The sequence below is a fragment of the Paralichthys olivaceus genome, chromosome 12 (genome assembly GCF_024713975.1).
Source record: "Paralichthys olivaceus isolate ysfri-2021 chromosome 12, ASM2471397v2, whole genome shotgun sequence".
NCBI classification, from domain to species: domain Eukaryota; kingdom Metazoa; phylum Chordata; class Actinopteri; order Pleuronectiformes; family Paralichthyidae; genus Paralichthys; species Paralichthys olivaceus.
Genome location: NC_091104.1, coordinates 11,573,400 through 11,600,458, shown reverse-complemented (window position 1 = coordinate 11,600,458; position 27,059 = coordinate 11,573,400). Strand labels below are relative to the sequence as shown.

Here is a 27,059-nt window from a genome sequence, read left to right as displayed (position 1 = left end):
AAATATTTAATGGAAAGTTGATGGCAAGTCACACGGGACATAAATTTGAGGATCGCCCAAACTTACCTTAGTGTTTGTAGATGTATTAGTTAGAGCATGACTTTTATTGGCTAATATTAGGTAGTGAGAAATTTCTAATACCAAATCTGAAAAATCGCAGTGATTCCTAAAATGTCTTTATTAAACACTTATGACAAAGAAATATAATTGAGGCTTGATATTTTTATGATACAAGATCGTTTTGTTTGACAAACATTCTTTAAATAACAGTCAAAAGTCAGTTTTCTGTGGAGGAGAAACAGAGTAATGCACATGCTGCTCACTTTCTTCCAAACATTCAGTATCTTTGACATTCACTGTATAAACACTGCGGTTTCCTTTATGAACTGACATATATGCTGATATGACACAGGATATCTGCAGTAGGACTAAATTGGTCAATTCATCATCCTGTCCAATTTTTCAGTCTAGCCTTACCTGACCTGATTAAATTCTCTGTAATTTAGATGATTACTGGTGTAAGTTACTAGACGTGGATGAGACCCTGGAAGGCCTCTATAATCTGTAGCATCACCTGCCGTGCCAATAACTACAAACACGCTATAATCGATTCAGCTGGTTTTTGTGTCATTTCGGGTGAGCGCTGAAACAGAGAGGTGCTGGGGAGATATTCGCTGTAACAGGGGAATGTAGAGAGCGCTGCAACCCTCTCTCTGCTCTGGTGAGCATCCATTTGGCTCAGGTTTTTCTCCGAGCGAGATTCCGAATCCCTCCTTGCCTGCGTTATTTTACATGCTGTGTTTTCATTGAACTGACTGGATTTAACCTTCTCCAGATCTCCTCTTGGCTGCGGTCCTGCCCGAGGGCCAGCTATCAACTGACTGGCCGGTATTTTCGGGTGCTGCTGTTTTAAAATAGAGCATCTAATATCTTTCCCTTGCTTCTGCGTTTTGATCACAGTAACAGTGCCTCCGTGTGTGTGTGTAGAGCTGCTCCCTGATGGAGAACATGCTCTAATTCACTGTTCAGCCGCTAAGATCAGGAGCGGAGCTGCAAAGCTTTGATTTGGCTTCGAGTCAGGCTTCAAAGTCACATCTGCAATCAGGTCATAAACAGAGAAAACGGACATTTTGTGTATGCGTAGATCCACAGACAGGTCAGCTACTGTAACTCCTCTGGATTCTCTCTCTCTCATCCTGCCGTGCCCGTCTCACCCTTCCTTCCTCCTGTCTCTGGCATTTCTCACCCCCCTCCCCCACATTTCCCTCTCGCTTCTTATCGTGCCCTCTTGTACAGGCAGAGTGTTTTAAGCCCCGGCAACAGGGCTCTTGATGTAGGGAGACGGGCTGGTTAGGAGAGAGCTAGAAAAGGCTGTGGGTTACTGGGCTACGACGGGAGACGGAGGGTTGTTATTTTACAGCCCAGATTTTCAACATGAAACTTACCATGATATTCACATAAACGTTTATCATGAGGAGAATCACTCACCTCCCTAAGCGTAACCTTTGACTTCAATGACTCATCTACAAGTGTCTCAGGTCTTATTTAAAAGTGAGATTGTAAATTAAGTTAACCTGTGAGTCATCAGTCATTTAAATTGGCAAATTAAGTTTTGTTGTCTGTGTCGCAGATGGTTAAACCTGACTTTTCATAGCATTAATATATTGATTATTAAACCTATAACTGTAATAGGTGGAGCAGAATAAAAAGATTTATACATACGCTGCAGAAATTCCCACAGACAGGTGATCACATCCCCAGACTTTTCCATCCATCCGGTGGGGTGAAAATTGTTGGTGATTCATTTTGTGTCATTCAATTAGTTGTGTTTTCAGGTGTTGAAGAGCCGCTTTCTTATGAAGCAATAGAGGTTTTGCTCTGTTCATTTTCTCTCTCTCTCTTATTGTGTTTTTTGACCTCCTGCAAAAGCTCAAAACCACAAGGAGCTACTCGTTCCATCTAAAAAGTTCAGACTGTTTACAAATGACAGGAAGAACACAACAATCTGTTGACACACTTTTTCACCACATTTGCACTGTAAGAGGTGAGAGCAGGTGAGAGCAGGTATTCCCATCCCATTAATGAACCGGCTACTCAACCCTAGTTCCTTATCCACTGTTCTGCTGAAATGCAGCACTGCCCCTCGTTTCTTTACCCATTTTTCCAGAAGTGGTGCAAAACTAAAAAGAAACTGGGAAAAAAGTAACATGACAGCACAGGAAACGACAAACCGAACATTATGGGATGCCGGTTTTCTTTTTCTTGGAAAAACGGGAAAAAAAGTTAGGCCAAGCATCAGGTCTCCACCATCTTGTGGCTTCCAGTGCTGCGCCAGCATCCATCCTCTGCAGTCACACGCACACACACACACACACACACACACACACACAGAGAGTACTTGTTACACATTCACATACGCAAACTAGCAGTAACCCAACATGAAGATGTGGTTGAGGCATTTTGATTGGCCTCTGGCCCTTTATTAACTACAGTTTATGAGGCAGAAGAGCTTCGGACCCATAACTTCCAACTTACACCCGAACGTCAAGTGCAAAAAAAAAGGGGGAGATTTTCTTTCCTGCCTTCTTTCTCTCTTTCATGGAGGGAACAGAATGTACTGAAGGCAGCAGGCAGCAGGAAGAGAGTGGCTAAAGCCCTAATGATATGGTATATGATTGTAACCTTGGTGTGTGTGTGCGTGTGTGTGTAATAGAAGCAAGCAGAATGGATGAACCTCTTCAACAGAGTTTTACTCACAAGTCTCTTGGTATTGGTCATTGAAGGCAGATTGAAGCCTCGTCCCTCCTCCCTCTCTGCTTCCCCTCCTCTTGAGCTTTGACTAACTCTCCTTTATTCGTACCATCATGTTGTCTTTTGTTTGTTTATTTCACACAACTTTAACACAGAATATATAAATAAAATGTCAAAGTATGTGTTGTGTAGAAACAAGACAATCAAGACAATTGCTTGTTAAGCAAGACAATCTAATATCAACATAACAGCAATTGATGGAAATGAGCATTTATTCATATTCGGTTAAAATTTACATCCACCTACTGTATATACCTGTTGTACTTCTAGGTCTGAAATGCTGTTACTTTTATACTCACAGTTTTAAACTAAACTTAAACTTTGTTGTTATTAAGCACAGATTTATAATGTAAGCACCTGATCGACCTGATTGTCGAGATCCATTTAATGCTAAAATCAAAATAAAGAAAACTCTTAGAAACATTCCTACATATTCTCTGAGTCCTAACTATCAAACCTGGACAGTGTCCTGGTTTGGAATGAGTTTCAGCCAGTGGCCTGGTTAAGAGTATTCAAGGCACAGCGAGGGACTGGCAGTGCCCTGGTTATTCTGTCATTAGGAATGTGTCTGCATAAAAGGGGTCAGTTTCGCTGCCTCACAGCCCCTACCCCCCTTCAGGTTTTCCACGATTGTCGAACAAAGCACAGAACAGGGGGAATGAAACTCTTGTGTTTCTTATGAGCCAACTTCAGAAAACCTCAACAGCCCACTCGTACCTTATTTTCTTCAACAACTTTTTTCGTTCTTGGCCAAACAACTTTTCATGCTTCAGTCTTGAGGCTGAATGTCAAACTTATTTGTGAATATACATATGTGGATGAAGAACAGGAATATTAGTGTTGATGAGCACTTGTCATGGGTCATGATTCTAAATGGAATTCATTTTTTGACTCAATACTCATGGTCTTCATTTCTCCATCATTTCTTTAACTGTGATCTCTTACCTCTCCCCTTTTCCTCCACTGGTTTCGTCCGTCATCTTTTCCTTCTCACCTACCATAGTTCAAATTCCTTCTGGTGCTGTCCTGACTGAAGCTAATGAGGCCCCATCCCCTGTGATAAGTGAATCAGGTATGTTGATTGGTCAGGCAGAAGTGGACCCTTGCCAGAGTCGCTTTGCACGCACTGCCACCCCTTTAAAGCGGCCACTTTGCACTGCTGGTGTGCGTGTCGGAGACAGAGATGGAAAGGAGAGATGAGGGAGGGAAAGGGGGTAGAGAGTTGGCAAAGAAATAAAAGGAGAATGAGAGGAGGGGTAGGCAGCCTGCCAAGACAGGAGTAGCCGGACCTAACGAAACACCATGCTAAAACTTTTTAAAAAATCATATGGATAGCCATATAAAGCCAAATTTATAAAAATCTAACTCAAAGGATATTTCATTATTTAGTGGGACAGGACAGTAGGACCAGCAGATGGAGAAACATCAGTTCAGATTGGTGTCCTGGACCATATCCTGCCTTATTCTCACATAGGCTCACTTGGACATTATCTAGAGTTTTTGCGAGGGGCTGGCAAGAAAAAAATTGTCTGGACTGATATGGACATTTGCATTCTCACATACAGCTCTTTCGGATAATTTCAGGAGAATATCCGGAGTTCAGTGCATGTCTAAAAGTAGCTCTCACAATAAAATTCTCATTTTCAGTGGTGATATTTTCCCTGTGCTGCATAGTGCACTCTGAAGACCTGTCATAAAGAATTGAGCCTTGGCTATTTAATTTTATTTGTTTCCAACGTTTTCTGTTTTAAATGAATATATGGGAATTTTTCAAAGTATTTTTACTCCTCTGGAGCAGGACCATCCATCAGCACAGGTTTGGACCACGGCGACCACCTCAAGACAACAGACAAAAATTGAACTACAGCTCACTTAACAAGCCACAGCTGGGCAAAGTAAATGCAGCACAAAATCACTTTATTGACTAAGGTGTTCTGGCATTCAAGTGGACAGCTATGCTAGCAGTTTTCTCTCCAACATTCTTCCCCATTTATCTTTTCTCCAGCTCCCTCTTCAACCCACGTTCTTTATTTCCAGTCTTGCACTGCACCAAACCACCAGACCTCATGAAAGTAAAGAATAATTAAAATGCTATAGCTAAACGCTTTGAGTTCAGATTGTACTTCTTCATAAAGTTATCGTCGCCACATTAACTCTCAAAGCTTATTGCCTTGGTTTATGTTTAACAAGACCTTTAATAAATTATGGGAAGAGTGGGTTGGGCTTTTTGCACCAAATTAAACGATAGAAAATATATGAAGCTCTGTCGAAGTAAACCGTAATGGCCAGTTATACCTTGTTATATATACCATGTACACACATAGTTCATGTAGATAAAAAGAGTTGGTAAATTTACGGCTCTGATTGATGTTTTTACAGTGTTTTAAGTTATTTAATGTGAGAGAAAACTACCAGTTGTCTTTATGTGTCGTGGTTTGTAGCTTTTAAGGAAGGCAGTCTTTGAACATGGTGTATGGGAATAGAAAGAGGAGACACATAGTGTTGGCTGGCTGTCGTGGAGGTCGATAAGTGATGATGTGTGCAGATGTTGATTATGTTCTAACCCCATGGGTCAATTGTTTCCCCTCTTGATCAGTGGGGGAAGCTCTGCAGAATGAAGGGGAGTGATGGGATTTAGGAGGAACAGGAATGCCTGCTACCTGACTTATACATGAGACAAAAGCATCTGCATTGATTAATGGAGGCCATGCTGACAGGGACACTGCTGTGTGCTAATAATTTATCTTCTCATTACATAGATCCATGCTGGGTCCACTGATGGGAGCTGGCTGTAGAAACCTAAATATGGTCCAACCTCTGAGGCCTAATTGTACTGACTACTAAGGTTTAGGACAACACAGCTTCAATATGTGGCAATGGTGGGACTGAGTTTTAAAGCTAGTATTAAAGCTCATGTATTTATTCCTTAAAGGGGCTAATAGTCCTGCAAAGTGAAACAGTTTTCAGCTTTTATCATTGCATCTATCTTGAGGGACCATTAATAGTAATGTGGTTACCAGGGTGACGGCCGTGTATATGAGCAGATGGGACACATGAAGGAGACTGGTGTTATTGAGATGTGCTGCTGTCAGCAGAAGTGGGCAGGCAAGCAGAAATCGATGCTGGATTCAACAGTGGTGAGATGTCAAAGTGTGTGTGTGTGCGTGCGTGCATGCATTCATTTGTAAACCCCCACATTCACACTGAGCTGTACCATCCCCCCCAGCTCTGTTAAAGGACGACAAGGTGAAATACAAGGTGGTTCAAAGGTAAAAAGGAAGAGTGGTGCAGTTCGTGGTATTTGAGAAACCGATTCTCGGTCCTATTTGTAATGTTGTCAGACAAAGATTGTGTATGGGCCAGATTGTGTTGAAGTGTGTTTTTATACTCCATGCGTTGGTGTTTGGCCTCATTTTGTCTTGTGCTTTGTGTCATAGCAATTACACTGAACTGTAAAACCATACAGTATGCTGACTGCACTTATCTGCTACACCGTGCTGTCAGCTAATCTCTGTCTTCCCTCTCTCTCCTTTTCTTCACTTACCAAGCCACATTTTGAGAATGCAAATGACTGTCATTGACAAATTAGAGATGACTAACTGCTGCTTCCTCTGTCCCTCCTACAGATGACAGATTCCTCTTCTGAACACAGACCCAAGGGATCTTCAGAGTTTTAAAGCGACAGGCACTAAAAGAAAACAAGGCAGAACATCAAGAGAAAAGGACTTGCTGTCACTACCACACAAATGTGGACCACCCAAAACGGTGTCATCAAATAGTCTGAGTAACAAAATATATATAACTGATTAAACATATCTGTGTCGCCATGTCTGATTGTAAAGACATGACACATCGCCACTTGCGGCACAAGCTACAGAGTCTTGGCCGCAGACTGGATGAACTTGAAGAAGCCACCAACAAGCTGCAGAAGTCCGAAGATGAGCTTCTTGACCTCCAGGTCAGTAGTGGTTCATTGAGTTAAGTGAGGTAGAACAGAAATGCAATGCAAGAATAGATTAATGACTGACTGAACTCTTTCTCTTGCACAGGACAAGATCATCCAGGCAGAGGGCAGCAACTCCTCCCTGCTTGGCGATGTGGAGGCCCTGAGGAAACGTCTCTTGAAGATCCAGGGTAAAGATGAGGAGGTGCGCAAAGCTGAGGACCTCTGTCGCACTGTCAGGGAGAAACTGGAAGAGGAGGAAAGTCTTACCAAGGAGCTAAAGGCCGATATCGAACGTCTACAACGGCGAATGGCCGAACTGGAGAAACTGGAAGAAGCCTTTGGGAAAAGCAAGTCTGACTGCAGCCAGCTCTGCCTCAGCCTAAACGAGGAGAAGAACTTGACCAAGAAGCTCTCGTCTGAGTTGGAGACTCTCAAAGCCCGTTTAAAGGAGATGGAGGGTTCTGAGACAAAGCTTGATAGAGCAGAGAAGGCTTTGTCTTCAGAGCTTGAGAAGCTCAAGGGATTCAGCCAGACCTTTGTGAGTGAGCGTAAGAGGCTACTAGAGAAACAGAGAGAGGATGAGAAGATCATTCTAAAGCTGACAGAAAAACTGGAGCACCAGAAAAATCGCCTTGGCATGTCTACAAATCCTGGCCGGACGGATTTAATGCGGTCACGAATTGAGGATGAGCTGTCATCCACAGGGCTGCTCTCAAGTAAACTGGGCAGTCACAAGAAGAGCCTTGACTACTTCAAGTTGCCAGATGACAATATCAGTCTTGTGAACAAATCCGAAAATGAGAAGAACAGTGGTATTGAAGGTTCACAGGAAGAGGACAACAAAGTGAAAGAGTTGACGCAGGAAGTTGGGAGACTGAAGAATCGCCTTAAACAGCTGGAGATAGTGGAGGAGGATTTGAAAAACTCAGAGTCCAAAAATAGAGAACTTCATGAGAAGTTCCAGATGGAACGAAACCGGGCTCGCCAATTGAATGAGCAGGTGGAACAGCTCAGGACACAGCTGTGTGGAAAAGGTGGGATTGGAGGAAATGGAACCAGCAATATAGATAAGCATGGAAATGGAAGCAGTAACATTTGCCCCCCTAATGTCCTGGAGAATGGCAAAGCTGAGACTGAAGAGATTATTGTCAAGGGTGGTTTCAGACAAGAGAAGCCTAAAAATAGGAGTGCTGCAGCTGTCTCAGAACCAAGCTCCCCTAAACACAGGAACAGGGAGCTCTCTCCTCAGCATAAAAGAGAGACTAAGCTGAGGAGCAAAGAGCTGAGCCACTCTGAGGAAAGCTCTCCTAAGTCTGCGAGGAGAGCCCTTAGTCCTGCTTCCAAGAGCAGGAGGACACCCAAAACCTTAACTACTGCAATGTCATCCGATAACGGAATACGGGACACAGGACGAGGAACCGAGGATAAGTCAAGAGGAGCCACATTTAGCTCTGTAAATACACCTTCTAGTGATATTAAAAAGGTGTCTGTTCTTAGTCGTTACCCTCCAGCTGCTAATGCCCAGAAGCCACTGAGGACAACTAACAAACAGACTGATGGGGAGACAAAAAAGAGCAGAGTAGAAAAATCTTCGAAGTTGTACGTTGGTAGTGATAGTGAATCAAATAACTCGGATGTAGTGCCTGAAAGCTCAAGTAACATCAACAGTCTCTCTGCACAAGAGAAGGACACAGCGTCTGCCTCAGATCAGGAATCAATAGACCAAGTTCAGGAATCGGTCTCTGGAGCTTCCACACTGTCCAAAGCCAATGGATCGTACACAGCCTACAGATCTCAAGTCACTCCTCTGCTGACCAGTGACCATGGGTCGGAGGGTCATTCTTCTGCCTCGGAAACAGAATCCACCGGTTCAAGACCCTCTGAACCGGAGCCTGTGACTGAGACAGCTGCTACAACCATAAGCAGCAGGACCACAACCTCCAGATATCCTAGATATTCCCATGTCCATGACTCATATTCAGAGGGCTCTTCCTCCAGGAGTTCATTTGATGAGGAGCTCCACAGCAGGACACAGTTTGCAGAGGGGGGCCACCAGGGGCCAACGCATACTCCGTCAGGGATTGAGATCCAGCGAGTGTGCAGCCCACGTGAGGCACTGAGGTCAAGAGCTGTCATCAAGCCTGCTATTGTTGAGATTGATAGGAAAGAAATGATGATTTCGGAACCTTTGTCTACCAACGGCAAACCCAAAATCTCTACCAAACCAGTTGTGACCACGACTAGTAAAATGACCAGTAGTATAACCATCTACCCCAATGACCCGAGCTCTTCCAGAACCAGCAGCCGCAGCAGCAGCGTGTGCAGTGAACCCATGCCTGTGAAAGAGCGACACACCTCCACCAGTAACATCCTCATAGGTACGTTTTGACGATTCATTAAATAGTGTTGCTTCAGTGAACACCAGAGTTCCTGACACACATAAAACCTGTATGAAGCCTTTTATTGTCAGAAATCCTGACCTGGTATTTTGTGAATTCCATAATTCAACACTTCAGTTCACACAATGTGCCATGTTTAACTGGAGCAGTACATTTATAATGGAATAACTGGAAGCAAATTGCATCACATTTGGCTCTACTTTCATAGTTACTTACTGTATTGAGTATAAGAAAGATTAAAAAAGGGGTTATTTTCCATTTACTGGGATCATTAAAGTACCAAATGGTGACTTATATTTAATGTTTCTGTATCAGTGCTATGAAAAACTGTAACTTACAAATATATTAGAATATTAGGTGTTGTATGAAAACTCACAGCTCAGTGAGGATGGACCCGAACACGCTGCCAATGTCAGCTTGCTTATATGCTCACAGTAATACTTATTATGTTGACATTTAATAGAAAACTCCAGGAGCATAGAGAACAAAATACTGACTCACTTTGTCATATATAGAACCACATCACTGGGATGGCTTGAATGTGGTAATATGAAGGATATTACAGTACTCATGTCTTTAAAATGTTTTGCTGAGAAAATATTAAATATATTTTACTAATTGCCAGGTCCCAGCAATGAGCACCTTGGCAGTATTTCCGTCCCATATGAATTCTCCATCCCCAAGAGTGAGATCGCTTTGCGGCCGTGCCAGGACCCGGACTACGGATCAGACGACCACAGTGATTCCTCATCAAAGTCCAAACTCCACAACACCTCCAGAGTGGAGACCAGTCACCTGTGCTGCCAACGCAGCAACTTCAGCCTCCAGTCACCGGATGCCACATCCGCAGACTTCAATGACACAGAGTCGGGCTTCGAGAGCAACAGCAGTACCACCACGGTCACCAGCTGGAGAAGCCAAAGACAAAGCCAGCACTCCCAAGAAGAAAGCACACCAGATATGAAGAATGTGACTGTGAGAAGCACCTGGAGGAACAAAAGCCCTGCCTCAGTGGATGAGATGGGACGAGGGGCGACTAGGGTGATGGCAGACGCTGGCTCTGAAGACGAGGCTGAAGGTGCAACAACATGGAGGGCTTATCGGGCAACTACCACTTTTGATATGGAAGAAGCGTGTGCTGTTGGGAATGCTGCAGCACAGAAGGGAGGCAAGCCATCTCCTGCAGAGGTGAGAGAAAGATTTTTATGAGACAATGTTAAATTCGAAAAGAAAAGGTATGTTCTATTACATCGATGCACAATGTGGCTCTTCGTGTTGCCCCCTATCCCAGGTCTACATGCAGAGGATCAACAGTGGGGTTCCAAACACTAAAGAATCAGAGGAACCACTGATGCGCAGAGGGAAGCACTCCCAGTCTCCTGCTTTGGAAACAGGAGGCATGGGAAGGACTATACCCCACGCTCCTGTCACCTCTCAGTCCTGGGGACGATCGTACACCCAACAACCACCGGTAAGACAACCAATTTAAAGTTTGTGCTCTTTTCTGCTCTTGTTAAGTAAAGTTGAACACTAGTTGAAACACTAGCTCAATCTAAATAGTCTTTGTTTCACACAGAAACATTTTTAATATGAATTTTTCATTACAAAAGCAACATTTGTTTAAAGTAGAATGCAACTTTTAATTTTTTTTATTTGACTATAAGGATGGGAAACTTGTCCTATTAATAACACACCAACAGCAGCTACCACAAAAAATGTTTATCCCTCTAAGAATAGTCATGGTTGTCCATAACATATCTGTCATCTTTATTATGACAAACATATTTACGCTTTTGTTTATATCGAACGCAAGTGCAATTCACTGATAGTATTGTCTTGCCCTTCTCATTCATTGTAAACTTCTCAAACATTTCTTGCCAAAGGCAAACATGCTCTTAAGCTATAACTGTATATGTGGCTTCTAGAAAAAGTCTCTGCCAGATAAGAATTTCCGCACAGGTGGTGGTTGTGATGTGTAACCGTCTGCAAGTAGTTTTGTCTTGAAGATAAAAGGTCAGAAAGTGCAGCCGCAGGGCTCAGTTCCTGGTGTGTCCACTTTGCATGCAAGCTCAGCTTGTATTTTTCCCTGACGCCAGGCTCTGCAACTTCAAGCTTAGCACAGCACTTCTGTAGGCCCCACTCCTGCTGCCCCAGTAAGGACAAAGAGAAAAGGGTGGGACAAAAAACAGAAGAGGGAGGATGGAATTGAAAAAGACCTCAACAGGGGGAAAAGAAGGTTCGGAAAACCTCACTGAGAAGAAAATAGCTTTCTTGTATTTAAATGTGCAACCACATTATAGTCTGTGCCGCTGCCAGGCTGCATTTCTGTTCAACACAAACATTACTGAGGAACTAATACTTACTTGTGTTTTGTGTATTGTTCCATATACGGCTCTTTTTTGCACACACATGTTAATCCATCACTTTGCAAGAGCTTTGAATTTATGTTTGTACCTGCAATTAATAAAACTAAGATATTTTCTCTTCACATCTAACATGGCAACACTGTCAGGCCAACCTGACATTTATCTTCTCTAACACTGTGATTGTGAAGTTGCTTAGAGAGTCTGACTGATACATTGATTGGCTGATAATATTGGCTGCTATGAGCCTTTTTCTGACAAACAGGTATCACCGCTTATAGCTGTTTTCAGACAGGACCTTTGGAGGAACTCAGGAGAATTGGGTCCAGACTTTTGCTGCAGTTTTCTTTTGACACATGCGCAACACAGTGGGGGGGGTTCTCTGCTCTAACGCGTTCACAACAACAACAAATCCTCCGCAGGATTCAGGTGAGGGGTCGTGCAGAGGTAGGAAGTAATGTATTAATTCAGCTGCAGAAATCACATGACTTTGTTGACAGCACATCGACATTGGCTCCAAATTTTTCACCCGGAGATATCTTTTTTCCTTTTTGTGTCAGTTACATGTTACCAGTCCACCCACTTGCTTGCGATGAATCCAGCGGGGGATCCTCTGCTGTGTTCTCACATAAGATTCTGCAGCTTTTCCTGTGTACTTTATACTAGTGTCCACAGTAAACATATCGTCCAATATTTCCATATTTCAAATGTTTTAATCAATTATTTAGGTGCATTGATACTTAAAGTCCATATCAGTCAGGCTCTATTTAAAATCAACACATGGGCAGGATTGATTCCTAGTGACTGCATGTACATGTTCACATGTATTCACATGTGAGAGTGTGTATATATGTAGGACTTAATTAATGGAGTGGGAACGTTTATACAAGACCTCAGAAAGATGAGGTGAAAACTACTAATGGGCTGCAGTATTAACTCACTTGTCTATTGACGTATGATATATTGTCAGATGGACAAAGACGGCTCCATGGCTACAATAACATGCCAGTCTGTCACTTTGACTAACTAGAGTGGACTTCAGGCCTTTGGGTAAAATCCCCCTATAAATAAACTGCATGTTGCCAAAGGGCACACACACACACACACACACACACACACACACACACACACACACACACACACATGCAACGTGTCTGTGGTCTCATCTATCATATTTGGTCTCAGTAGGGCAATAAAGCTACTTAAAGGTAAGGTATTCCGTTTGAGATTCACCATAGAGGACTTCCCTCTTATCCAGCTCAATGCTGACTATTAATCCTCAACATTGTTTTTGTTCTAAAATTTATCCCAAAGTACAAAAGTCTGACATCAAATTCCAGGTCAAATTTATATTACTGCTTTAAATCACTGTTTCAGACTTTTATTCATGCAGATATTCCTGCAGCTGCTGGTGTTTTAAATTTATTCACATCTTACAGTCAACATTTAAGAATTTTGGCATTTTTGTTAAAAGCGTGTTATTATTTTAGATTTACCTCAGCCAAGGAGATTATGTTTTCATTGGCATTTGTCTTTTAGCAGGATTAGAGATCTTAATGAAAAAGATCAGGCATGTGTAGAAAGCTAATCCGATCCAAATGTATGATGTCAATAAACGTATACAGTGTTATACAAAGTGGCCAATCAGCTTTAGCGGAGGTATCTCCTCTCCTAGTCCCCTTCTAATTTTACAAAGATCTTGGTATCGGTAACATATGAACTCTAAGATAAAAATATTTCAACCTTTAGCCAGCTCTACTTTTACTCTATAACACTGTAACAGCCTGCTGAGGCTGGAATGAACCTCTGTCCTTTCACACTGCTTCACAGTCAGCTGAGCCACTGTATGAAATTAATGCAACTAAAATGGCTCCATCCAACTCATTAGCTTCAATGTGCTTGATCAGATGTTTCTACCCTTGCACCCCCTAAGCACTGATATCGACTGGTAGAATGAGGCAACAGCTACATTTGTCTCTGACTCTTCTCTTCCTTCACTTTTCTACCATTCTGCAATCCCCCTATTGAATTTGTCCTCCATGGCCTGTTAAGAAAAAACTGACTTATAATGGTGCATTTAAGTAGCTCCTGTCTGAGTTACCCCAACGTCTGTCCAACACATGGCTTTGACCATGGCTCTGCTTTGCAGGGCATTGACCACATGTTATTTTTATTAGCTCAGTGTCCTCCAATCTTTTTTCTGTCCCTGTCCCACATGACTCACCCCGATATCCCTGCTTACCCTGGAACTAGCCTATCAAACCAACCCCTGCCCTGCAGCTGATGTGGTAAATCAGCAGTGGTCTGATGAACTCCATGTTTCTTGTCACTCCCTAAGTGGTTTTTTTCAGTCACCCTTTTTTGTACTTTATTATGGGGATTTCCTAAGCCCACTTGGTCGACTCTGTGGTACCGTAAAACCTCGTTCATCCTGATGCTGGATGCAAGAACTAACCGCTTCAGTCAGATAGAAATCATGAGCAAAATTTGCTACAGGGCAAAAACAAAACATACCTCAGATCATAATTGGGCTCTGAAGCATTCCTTGGAGCACAGCCGATCATCTTTTTGGTTTGGACTTTCAGAACATTTCAGTGGTCTGAACGGAGTCCATTCTCAAGAGGTCTGGATACAGCTGTAGTTAGGACGGTGGGAGGTTGGGATTACTTTGTGATTGCTGTGTCAGAGGTTGAGAGAAAAGGGTTGTATTATTACAAGTTTTCCAGATGGAAACGTTTAATATGATGGGAGGGGAACGTAGCCAATCATCATTAACTAACATCCCACTGATCATTTTTTCACAAGGTATCTAAACTCCTGACTTTGGCCGAAGCACAATCCTTCAAAGTTTGTTTGAATTTAAATGTCTGCTACGATGATATGTAATTATTGTGTTAGACTTTTGGAATATTGTTTGAGGAGGTGCCCCTGACCTTTCACATCAAACGCTCCGCAGCAGAGAGTAGAGAGACTGAAGTCAGCTTACTGTCCAGAGCAGAAAGACACTATCCTTCAATTGTCATTAAGGAAGAGACAACACTCCCAATTCCTTTAAGTACCCCGGAGCAGCCTGGGCTAACTAGCTTATTGATTGATCTGTCTTTTTTTATCCCAGTGTATAGATTATTAGGATGTTATTTATTCAACACTTTATGAGACTGAGAAAAATTATTGAAAGGTCATGATCTTGTCATCATGACCTGAATCCATAGATGCCGTTTAACCTTGACTTTATCTTTGGACATGTTAGCCACATCAGATAGATTGCCATCCAATTTTGTACAGATGTTCATGTTCCCCAGAGGATGAAGCCTAAGACTCTGGTGATCACTTGATCATTTGTCTCTTCACAGAAAATTTGTATTGGATTGATTGTCATGAAAACCGATACGTATAATCATGGTGATTAGAAAGTTGATCCTTATTGGTACATAGATTCCACTTCCTCCCATTGTACAAAAATCAAGCCAAAATGTTCCACGTACAGGTGCCGCCGGCTTTTCTTTTTGACGGCCTTTGGAGCTAGTCTGTGCTGAAGCGATCGAGGTGTGCAGCCACGGTATCAAGGCCCCACCGATACATGCACTAAATAACTAAATATAATCAAACTCACTGAAAAAATGAACAATTGAAATAAGGGCGGTGTGATAAGAACAAATCAGAATAACCATTCAAAACATTTTTGGTCAATGTCCCATTTACTTACACGGAGGAGGCAGAATTTATGACCTATAGTGCAGTCAGTCACCAGGAGGCAATCAAGATGATTTGGCTTCACTTTTGGGGAGCAGTCAGGTCGTCCATCTTTACACACTCTGTGGTACAGACACATAGACTCTTGTTAAGGCTCTGATAGAACTGGTAGCAGAGAAACACACTGAAAACCTAATTCAGAAATGAATAAACCAAACAGGTCGGTGTTAAAATGGGGATTTCTTGCTTTCTCTAGTGGTCACTCCACACCTCAGAGTGCAGAACAGAACAGCATTGTAGTACTTCCTCCCTGCTGTAGCTGTAGGAAACCTCAGCCCGTACATGAATGAGCTGTGAACTTATGTTTGGCTGACGACAGCGGGGCCGAAATGGCTGATGAGCAAGATACCAAAACATCCTTTGTTGAATCAAAGACCAGCAAGGTAAAGTGTGGGATTAGAGTTACTCTACTGTTCACCATTAGCCTGATGTGACCCAGACATGAAAAAAACCCTCTGGAATAACAGTGCTATATGAAAAGCAATAAATAAAAGGCTTTTATGAATAATAACTATAGACAGATCGTCAAAAAACACACACACACATATTTCACCTTTTCTGAAACGTTTCACCTGGAGAGTCGAGGGCACTGTCTTTCTGGAGAGCAGATTTAAGAGCTGGGGTTGGCAAGACAACATGATTCCTGAAAATAGGGCGTGAGACCAAGGGCAGACAGATTTAGAGCAGGGATATAATTTGTTCTGACATGCTACTTGTGTTATTTCTCAAATTGGCTGGCCTTAGTTCTGCATCGTAAAATGGAGTCCTCTCACAGTTTCTGTTTTGGTTTTCCAAGTGAACTATTGAAAAACTTTTGTTGGTCATTCTTAAACTGACCTTTATTTAGTAGCTTTAGTAGTTTTTTTTGTCTAAAGCCTGAGTGCATGGGCTGAATGAATGAAGGATTTAAGTATCTACACATAAAGAGTAAAACATCCTCCAAGAAGTGTTTGACAATTTTGGAAAAGAAGCTTATTCATTTTCTTTCTGAGAGATTGAAACCAGTTATACTGGATGTGTGTACAGTAAATATTACACACCCAGAAGTACTAGTCACACATTATCACTGGAGATTAGATGCAGACAGTCGCGGATCAAGGATTTTTATGAAACAGGGGCCTTAAAGGTCCACAGTTTACACAGAGAGAAGGGTCAATTACATGTCCAACATCCATGTACAATTTCTGATTCAGTAATGTACACGTTTAATTCATTTCTAGTTTACTGTTCGCTCTATAGCTTTGAGCCAAGCCACACATCATTGAATATATTGTGAAAAATGTGAAAGCACATTGAATGCTTCAAAGAAGCTTAGAAAATGAAGAGGAAAATAAAAAATGCATAACAAACTGTCGCTCCAATCAGTTTTTTCCCTCATTTCCGCATTTATGCTTATTCATAATTCATATTCAGTGTAGAAGAGGTAATAATCTCTTATTTTCTTATCTAAGTCTATTTCCCAAGATTCATTTAACATGACTACTGTTTGTCTATGTGAAAGTAATGTACCTCTTAGTCCCACCTGTCTCTCATGTTGTCAGATCATCACTCTGTGCTGCCAGAGATGATTTACTGATGATGGCAGCATTTCTTCCATTAGGGCTGTTACAATGTGTAGAAGAATGTACAGGCCGCCTCTCGAGGGTAAGAGGAGCACTGCCAGCGCATTATATGGCAACCCCTCTGAAAGCCCATGCTCTAGCAGCAGCAGCTTACCATAGAAGGAGAATATGCCACTCTCCCATTTCCTCCCACAGTGACGGGAGCAGGAAGTGACCACACTGAACACGCCCCTTTGGCAGCGTTCGCCGGTGACTGATTTCCTGTCTGTTACCCCAGGAGACTGAGGAAGGCAGTCCAGCAGGGCTCCATTAAAGCCAATTAGCGAAAATGCATTTGAAAAAACTGCACCAGAAGCCAACTCCAACCCACCAAATGTCACTAATTATGGTGCGTTTTTTTTTAAAAAGCTGAAATTACAGGAGCAGGGTGCTGTTTCTGTGCACCGTAGGAACTGCATCGTCATCTAACTCTCACTTTCTCAGCGCAGGGTTACTGAGGTTGTGAGAGGAGGACGTGCTGTTGTAGTCACCACAGACTAGTAACATGGGGTTTGTTTTCTAGTCAGCCCACCAAATTATAAATCTCTCAGTTTGGGGTATGTTTGGGGCTTTTGGTTGGGGATTTTTCCCCTGGCAGAAGACCACATGGCAGACTTTCCTTGTCACACACCAGTTAACATAAACAGCATGTACTTAATGCCCACATGATACAGAAAAGTCCAAACACGTCCCCAAACCATCTAAACAAAATGCCCAGAGCTCCCATACATAGATCCAGGATATGGGATTGAAAGAACTGAGCTCTGTTTGCATTTCTGACCAAACCGATGCCAACAAGGGCTTCATCTACTTTCCTTCTATTCTAACCCTTCTAGGCTGCTGATAGCATAGATCCCACTCCGAACTCCATCCACAGCCCGGCCTCCTGGAGACGACAACTACCCAGCAGCGACCCGCACCACCTGGGGAGTTCTTACGACCGGGCGTCCAAGACAGCAGGAGCCTCCTCCAGAGGAGGGGAGCTGTGGTCCAGTCGAGGTCAAGGGACAGGGGCCAGAGCAGAGGGGAGGAGTGTAGCAGGGAGCCGACCGTGGAGCCATCGTCAGCCTGAGTATCATTAGACCGCCTGGGTCTGAACAGGACTGCAGCAGGAAGGACAGGTCGGCGGTTTTTTTTTTTTTGTCTCGTTTCTCCCCTCTCTCGCCTGACTCCTGAAACTCGACAATTAAAGGAAGCCAATGTTAATTACCCTTGTTGTAATTATGTCACTTCTCCTAAGAGGCTTTCATGGTGCAGCAGTGTAGAGTGACCCCCAGCAAACCTAAGCAGACATGAACTCCAGAAAATGTCCTGAGTCTGACAAACTTTTCCAGAAAGTTTGTCTTTCAAATATGACGAGCAGCAGGGGATTGTGCAGGTCAGACACGTTCATGACAACAGCACAATGTCTGGAGAATGCAGGCGAGGGGTAGAACATGCTACAGGCAGGACAAGACATTCTGCTGAGGAAATCATGAGATTTTGTGAACACTTAAAATTTCTTGAGTGCATGTCTGAAATCAGCTATAAAGACAAATCCATGGTAATGTTTCACTTTAATCGTGTGTGATCGGCAAAACTACAAATTCCATGGAAGAAAAAGCTCAATTTATACTAATTTAGGTAAACTTAATTATTCATGCATCAATTAAAAGGATCTCTGGAAATGAACTGTAATAATTTGAAGTGTAAATGTACCAGTTGAACACAGTCTCCATTTCCTCCCTAATTAGTGCTAAATGATCTTGTTGCTTCTGGCAGTCTTGCTATGAAATTGTGGAAATAGTTTCAAAGGAAGATGAATAGCTGTGGTGAAATCTAAAAGTTTAAATAAGGTCCTTTTTATGTATTTTTCCCTTAACAGCACTCCATTAAGCTCCCACTGGCAAAAGCAGAGCCAAACACCAGTCTCCCATCAACTAATGGCTACACCTATTACCACCATCTCCCACAGACGACATCTGCAGCTTTTATAAAAAGCAAAGACATAAAAAAAGTTGCAGCCGTATAAAGCAACAAACCACGGATTTGACCCTGAGCACATACAGAGACGTGACTGGCTCTTCCTATCCGGAACTTTCTCCGTCCCCAAAGAGGCATAAATGGAAAGACCTGTGCCTGTACAGCGTTTCGGAGGTCGCCTCACCAGCCCACGTATCCTCTTCTGCTCCTTGCCTTGGATGTATTATAGTGTAATCCCCGAATTTGACAAGGGAGAGGCTGGCATGCTGGGGGACGGCTGGAGATTCTTTTTTTGGTTTTGCGTTCCAGAGAGAGTTTAAAGAGCGTCAGAGGAAGAAGGACTCACAGCATTGAGAAAACCTTTCTCAGAGGACCATCACAACTGGATGTGTCTCTTTGAAATCACAACTTCAACCTTTTTGAACAGCAACCCCCAAACTGCAGTTGTCAGCAGTAACATGTTAAAGACGCATCTTCATCTCAAAGAGGCTGGGATCTTCATGCTGAACACTTCACAAACTAAAGGATCTCTACTTTAACTGTGACCAAAAACAGAAAGCGAATTACCCTCTTTGCAGACCCATATCGCAAGATTCACATTTTCTCTCTGGGCTCAGTTTTTTTGCTTCGATAGTTCAGTCAGACCATCTACTTTCTTTTTATGATTTTATTTTACATTCAAACCATACAAACACATGCTCATTTCTAACATTAGGGTTATTTTAATCATTTTTCTGGCATGCAGTGACCTCAAACTGGATTCAATCTGGTTTCTTAGATGTTGAGTGAACACTTGCATATTTCTAAAGTAAAAAAATGAAGAGCACTTGAGAGATTGTGACTTGGCATACATTACACTCTGCTTCTCTGCCACACACACAATTTCTGACAGGCCGGGACCTTACTTATGCTTTTATCCATTTTCACCAGTTGTTTTTATTCTTTGTAATTCGCTTCCTGTTGTGCATCGTCCTTTTCCTCATTGTCTGCTTAATCATAACAAGATAAGTAGTTTGCACGTAATAAAATGCAACGCACATGTAGAAAAAAAGGAATGATTGCGGGTGGGAAATGAGAAACAGGGGGAGGGGCATTGTTTATAACCTTGAATCATGCTACAGTTTCCATGGTGCTTTGATTCACAACTTGTCCTGCTCCGTGTGTTTGGAGAGGGCCGCAGTAAAGCGGCTGTTTAAAAGTGAACATTGGACTGTGGATTACCAGCAAACCTGGCCTGGCAGGTCGGACCTTTTTATTCAGTGCTGCTGTAAATACTGTGTGAACACGCCTGCCAGTCAAAGGAGAAACACAAGAGGGTCAGACTGAACATCAAGGAACTGATGGTCTGGCTCGCGTGTGTGTGACTGGGTTCGCCGTGCGAATCGTCCCAGCTTTCTTACATCTAAATAAACGAGAGGTTTATTATTTTGCTATGTCATGATAATGTCAGCCATGGTTTGTATTTTGGAGCAGTCGCTCATTGGTGGGGAGGGGGGGGGCGGGCCAAAGCAGCAATGGGTGGCCACAGAAACAGATTTCATAGTGGCCAGTAATTAAATAAGTTGTGTTCTTCAAGGAAACCTCACTGACCTTTTAGAGTTTGAGTCTTTCATCGCGCTCCTGCTGGATTTTAGATCGAGAGATGATATAAACTTTGATCCTAGAACAAAATGTATGAACAATGCAAAGGAACGCAGCTGAATGCACCGACCCATCACGGCAGCGTCGTCTTTCTCCTGAGTGTCCTGAACGGCAGACGCAGTAACTGTAACTGTGTCAGCTCTGAACACGTGGAACCTGCTGAAGAACGTTCCCTCTCTCCATCTGCTTGTGCTGCTCTGCTGTTCTGTGTCTAAGAGCTGTTGAATGGAGATGTTCCGATACCATTTTCCCTTCATGAGACCGATACCTGGTGTATCGGCCGATACCGAGTAGCGATCAGATACCAGTGAATTTGATATAAACAACATCTCATATAATGTATTTTAGCAGCTCTTATCTAATAACCCAAAACAAATACACTGAAAATTAACCATAGAACTTCTTTTATCTAGTACGACAGTCGCAAGTGAAAACAAACACAGATAAATAAATCTAGAAAAACAAGAGTGCAGCCCCCGTTAATAAAAATAAAAGGTCTTTATTAGATTGTGTTTCATGAGATAGTGTTGTAACTTGCAAAACTTGTGCCAATCCCTCGAATCTGAGGTCCCGCTGACGTTGCAGATGCCGTTTCACTTGTGGGACTGAAATATTTCCAAATTGCTGACATTTTAGCTACACGATCAGAAATCACTTCATCCTCACTGCTCTAAAAACAAGACTTGCCAGTGGCAGTGCAGCGCAACAGATCTAATTTACTTTGCAGGTATCAGATTGTACTTGTGATGCTGGTTTCGGAACATCTCCACTGTTGAGTCAGACCCTGCTGGGGATGATCCGTCTGACTTCTCCTCTGGTTGTTTACCATTTTTCACAACTGTTAAAGTTCCATTACCATCAGCTATAAATATCAACAGTATATTCATCTGTGCCTTGAGATATAATAAGAAAAGTTGATTCTTCTAACAAGTATAGACTCACACCACGTTTCTCCACTCGCTGAGCAGTTAAATGACCTGTAGAACTGATCGTATATATTTTTATACATTCTGAGTGATTGTAACACGGAACATTGTAAACAACGTTCTCGGAGGGAAGATTGAGGTCAACGCAACGTTCCCCTGGAAGCTATTTTTTTCTAACTCGACTTTTAAAGTCCAATTTTAAAGAACGTAGACCCACAACGGCCCCAAAAGCTACGTCCTGTGGATCTGTCTGTCGGCTGCCATGTGGCCGCTTCTCTTGGCTCTATGATGGAGCAGAAACAGACCAGACGCGCTGTTCGGAGCTCTCGGTGCTCATGCCAAGACGTGATGATCATATAGTCCTGTGCTCTCTCTGTTATTGTTTCTACTTCCACTCTTCTCATTTACCGAGAGGAATTGCCAGCTCTTCCCCCGATCTCTCGTCTTTGTAAACAGTTCCAATTTTCCTTTTACTATTTCCAGAGACTCCAAATCTCCCCTTCCTCTCTTCCTTCTCTGTTTCTCTGCATCTTGCTTGGATTCTCATTTTCCCTAAACAGCCGTGATATGTGCCATTTTGTTCTGGGGGTGGGGGGTAGGGCTGTTTTATTGAAGGCCAGCAACCTGTCACCAGATAGTGATGGGCAGCTCCCCGGGTAGCTGAAAGGTCAGAGGTCAGGGCTGCATCTAATCCTGTCTCTCCGTCTTGGCTCAGGGCTTCTAAATACAGGAGGGAGGAAGACGACTCGGCGGTGACGTGCACTTCAGGGATAATTAAAACAGACGAGGGTATCGCGTGTCCGGCTCTGCCAGAGATGCACGTGCTGGCTCGTCGGTGTGTGTTGTAATTAATATGTCGGCCAGCACTCATGTGTTTGTTTTTTATTTATCTTCATGGCTGACATCACCGTGGGTTAGTGTTACTGTACATAGCAACTCGGTAATGCAGCTTCTCACACCGATGCCCTCATCGACCCTCACCCTGCCCCCGACGCCTCCATAAATGATCCCATGTCACTTTCCCTTCCTGCACCCGATAAATCATTCTTCACTATGCAGACGTTACAGTTTCCTCCATCACATCACAACCAAACTGTGCAACCTCCGCCATATCTGTGTCTCTGTAGCCTCCTTCATTCTTCTACCTCTCTTGTCTTCTTTTTTCCTCCATCTGGAGAGCACTGGAGTCGGGGGGGGTCCTCGGAAGTGGCCACCTGTTGGAACCTGTAGGTTTTATGAGTTGTTGGGGGGCTTCAAAGAAAGTGGGGCTTTTTAAAGGGCAGAGTTGAAACTCTATCCTCTGCTACGCATGCCGCCTTTCTTCCTCACAAGGCCCTGAAGAACACGAAGGCCACTGCACACCCGACTGACCGCTCTGTCCATTGAAACCAAGCTGGACTCCTCCAGAATCCACCACCAGTCGCCCGTTGTGACTCTCGGGGGCGTCGTGACACCGTGCTCACATGCTTCAGGTCTTATTCGTTGCTTCATGCGGCGAGAGCCTGTGTTGACGTGGTGGAATCCACTGACTGGTCATCTGGGACCGGAGCGAAGACTTTACAGGTCTTGAGACTTGTGAGGCTCTTGTGGCGCCGTAAAGAAGCAGCTGTGTCAGAGTTCGCCAGTCGCTCTGACCCGTGAGTGACGGCAGTTACAAAAACCATTTGTTGAATCAGAAATTCATAAGTAGTAGCAGAGTATTCAGATATGGCTGCGGTCGATGTGGTTGAGAGGAGGTGGTTGAGCAGCGGAGAGGAAGGAGGCCACTTCTCCTCGCCCACTGAAATACAGACAGAAACCCTCTAAAGCTTCTTTGGTGTTTGTATAAACATCCTTAATTTACAAGTCATTGTTTTTTCCCTTTTGTAAAGTAGACTAGAATGTACTTAGTGGAGATTGGAGTGGCTCGGCAGAAATGGCTCCCGGGCAGTGAAACGGGCCCGTTTCCCTCAAAGGCCTCCATTGTGAAGCCGGGGTCATGGTGTCGTTGGGTGGCGTAGGCTGTAATCTGCACTTAACCAGCACTTAACTTTAAGACCTCAAACGACTAATGCCCCCTTTAGTCCCCCTTTTGTCAAAAAGCTTCCTCCTCTGTGTCCCGGGATTGTACTTTTAAATCTGTTTGCAGGAGCTGGGCGTACCGGTCCGGGATGCGTTTTTGCACCAGCCAGATTACAAGAGGTTTTAAGAATCATCTCATGGCTTAAAGAAAAAGGAAATTTGGCGTGCAATTGATTATGGAATCATATTTGTTGATGGCCTGCATCTCCGCCTTCTAACGTAGTGCCAAAATCATTCCACAGTATTTCCAGTTTACAGTGAGAGACGGTGCCAGCGTGTGTCTCATCAATACTGAAATAAAAGGGGAAATATTCAGTTTGAGGGTTTTTTTTGTTGTTGTTTTCTGCTTATGTATGTTTTAATTTCTTTGTTAAACAAAAGATGTCTTATTTTGGAAGCTATATCGGATAGATTTTATTTAAGGAAAATCTCGTACTTTTGTAAAGTGGGCCTTATTATCGAAAAATATATTAAGTATTTGTCCATCTTGATTTTAAGAATGGTATTTTTTGTCGTTGTTCCTCGTTGTTATTACACTCCTGGAGAGTTCTTCTTCTTCTTCTTCCTGCATTTTGTGTTTTTGTTGTTGTAATGTTTCTCACGACCTGGAGACACAATGAGACGCCACGGGATGAGACCATTTACAATAGAGGGAGGGAGAGAGGGAGAGAAGCCAGGGTTGTGTCATAGTCATTGAAGAGAGAAGCTATGTGCGTTTTATCAGAGCTGAACAGGTCTGCAGTGCTGAGTGCTTCACCATGTGTGTGTGTTTTGTTTTTTTAATCGGGGCCCATTCATTGGTCCGGCCTCTCCGCTGCTCTGTTCTCCCTCGCTCATAAATTCAGGGTTTGTACATGGTCTGTGCTGTATGTTTGTACGTGCTGCCAAAGAAAGATGCACACAGGCCCCACACACACACACACACACACTCACACACTCACACACACACGTGTATATATAAACACATAAATAATCGAATAATCTGATAGGAAACAAGACGACGTGTATAACTGGATCTCTCACACACACATGCACAGACAGAGGATTTGAGGCCTGTACAATCAACAGTTTTTAATGTGTATAAATGTTCGTGCAGAGGAAGGAGACCGACAGACAGAGGTGTCAAACGCAAACGTGTTGTCACATATGATTTGTTAATGCTTCTCTCAGCGTGTCAGCGATGCCAGATGGACTGTGTTGTTGTCGGGGAGGCTGTTCGTTTCTTTTCTTCATCTTTTTTTTTTTCTCCTGTTTTTAGACTTAATACATTGTGCATGTTTTAACCTTACTGTGGCTGGCGCACTCTGCATGTAGGTCTCTCAAAGCTGCCAACTGTACAGCAGACCATATGTATTCCAATAAAAATAAAAACCAACCTGTTTGTAACACGCCTCCTTGTCGGAACCTGTGTCGGTGAAGCTGTGTCTTTTTATACATTTTGCTGAACAAGCTCAGCAAGTTTTTTTATTTTCGTGTGTGTGTGTGTGTGTGTGTGTGTGTGTGTGTGTGTGGAAAAGAGAGAGACGGAACAACAGCTGACGGTATGCGAAATAAGCAGGCAGACAAATGAGGCAAATTGTTCAGGTACAAAGAGGAAAACCACAAGCTGCTGTGGAATGCAGAGTCAGCACACGCAGCTTTTCCCTTAAAGGGTTTCACCTCGCTGCTCCTCACCTTGTGTGCGACAGAACCTCTGCTCCTGCTGCCGTCGCTCACTTTAAATAATCTGCACAATCCAGTGTGATAAACCTCACGTGAGAATAACCAGACTGGTTCCTTTATCGTCAGTCAGTTCATCTCAGGGGAGAAGTTTCCTCACGAGTCTGAACGTGTTGAACTGAACTGAGAGGTTTTCAGATGCAGACGAGAGCAAAAGATTGAAACTAGACAATTCTCTGGAAAAGAGTAAAGGCTTTTAGAAAACTCATTCCTGATATAACATTGACACAGAAATGTTCTACCAATTAGGTTAAACTATTGATTTGACCAAAGTTAACTTAAGAAAAGTACAAATCATAAGCAAACATGCCCTCAAGGAAAAGTACAACATTAACTTTTCAACTTGAAAGTAAGTACTTGCTTTTAAATATGGTGAAATTATTAAAAGTAAAAGTTCTTGCAATGCTTTGTAAAAAATGAAGTGCAGTAGAAAGTACATATATTTGCTGATATTAGAAGTGGACGAAAAGTGAAAAATACATATATAAAGATAAATATGCTCAAGTAATATAAAGAAAGTGGAAAAATATACAGCAATAAAATACATGATACATTTTATCTTCTCACGTTTTTGTTCAGCCATTTTTATGTAGTAACAGATTAGTTGTATCTCATATAAAGAAGCACTAAGATCCTTAAAGAATATGTATTAGTACTTGATAACAGTCAGAATTATCAGTATGATACTGAAGTAAAAGTACTCATTTTCTCTATAAATAGTTTGTCTCTTCATTAGTAGAATTTAAATAATGATAAATCTGTGTGTGAGTATAATTTCACTCTTAACTGAATGGCTCTTGAGCTGTCGAACAACTGTTGTAATGAATGAGTTCATTTCCATATAAAGTCAGGTGTATAAAATAAAATGGGTGAGTGGCTGGATTCCAATTGGCTGCTTCAGTTCCTGTTTCACGTCCAATCCGACGCAGCGACTCTGAAGGTTATTAGTAACACCTGCACTCCTCCTCCTGAGAGTCAACATGTCTGCTGTAAAAACACATCGACTGCTGTGAATAGTTTCGGTCTCCAGACAGTTTGAAAAGGAATGAATCAACCAAAGAGACAAAGAAGAAGAAAACATCAGAAGTTGTGCTGCAGGGAATCAGGCTCCAGTTTGTTCCTGTGATGTCATGTGTCAACGTGGCTGTGAGTCATCAATCAATCAATCAAACTTTATTTAACTGTGTCGCACTTTTCAAACAATCCAAAGGAAATTCAAAGAAATGCATTGAAAACATCCGATTCAGAGACAAATGCAATCAATAAAAGATAAGACGACAAATAAATAAAATAAAAATGATCACGGCTAATCAAACGAAAGCAGCAAATGTTTTGCTCTTGAGGGTCTGAGGAGTGGTCCCATTGTCCCCGTCCATGAAACACAAGCACATCTGATCAGAAGTGTGATGTTAGTCCATGTGGGGCCTTATACACTAATGATGAATGTTTAAATCAGTGAAACTCACAGATACAGTGGAAACATTTACAAATGTGTTGTGTGCTCTCATTTTAGTCGTGCAGCAGTTTCTGAGTGAAGTTTAGTCGATTGTGTTCCTTGGAAATCGAACAGAAAGCCGAGCGTCACAGTAAAGTCAAACCTGCTGGTTATAAACTAACTATTAGTCCATCAGTGCTCAGAGAGAGGAATGGCCTCTCGCTGATGACGTTCTTCACGGGTTAACGGCTTAATCTGCCCTGAGTTCACATGCAGGAAGCTGCTGCCCTGACACGCTGGTGCCCGTGTGGACCCTGGTACCCCTGAGCCGCGCTGCTGCTGCCTGACCTGAATGAGAGCGGTGAAGTCAACCAGAGAAATGAGTCAGTGGCAGGGTGAGAGGGAGGAAGAGGTTTACTGCCCACGACAGGTGGAAACTGAG

The 27,059-nt window shown here is 42.9% G+C and overlaps 1 protein-coding gene across 1 annotated transcript in view; it reads left to right on the top strand.

Annotated features, from left to right (window-relative positions):
- luzp1 (leucine zipper protein 1) overlaps window positions 1-20,273 on the top strand; it is a 42,172-nt gene extending 21,899 nt beyond the window's left edge. The window contains exons 3-8 of the mRNA XM_020098102.2: window positions 6,438-6,769; window positions 6,861-9,135; window positions 9,782-10,344; window positions 10,448-10,627; window positions 17,710-17,994; window positions 18,738-20,273. Coding sequence (XP_019953661.1) covers window positions 6,638-6,769; window positions 6,861-9,135; window positions 9,782-10,344; window positions 10,448-10,627; window positions 17,710-17,955 — 3,396 coding nt within the window. The 5' untranslated portion in view covers window positions 6,438-6,637 and the 3' untranslated portion in view covers window positions 17,956-17,994; window positions 18,738-20,273. The remainder of the gene's footprint in view (window positions 1-6,437; window positions 6,770-6,860; window positions 9,136-9,781; window positions 10,345-10,447; window positions 10,628-17,709; window positions 17,995-18,737) is intronic.
- The last annotated feature ends 6,786 nt before the right edge of the window (window positions 20,274-27,059 follow it).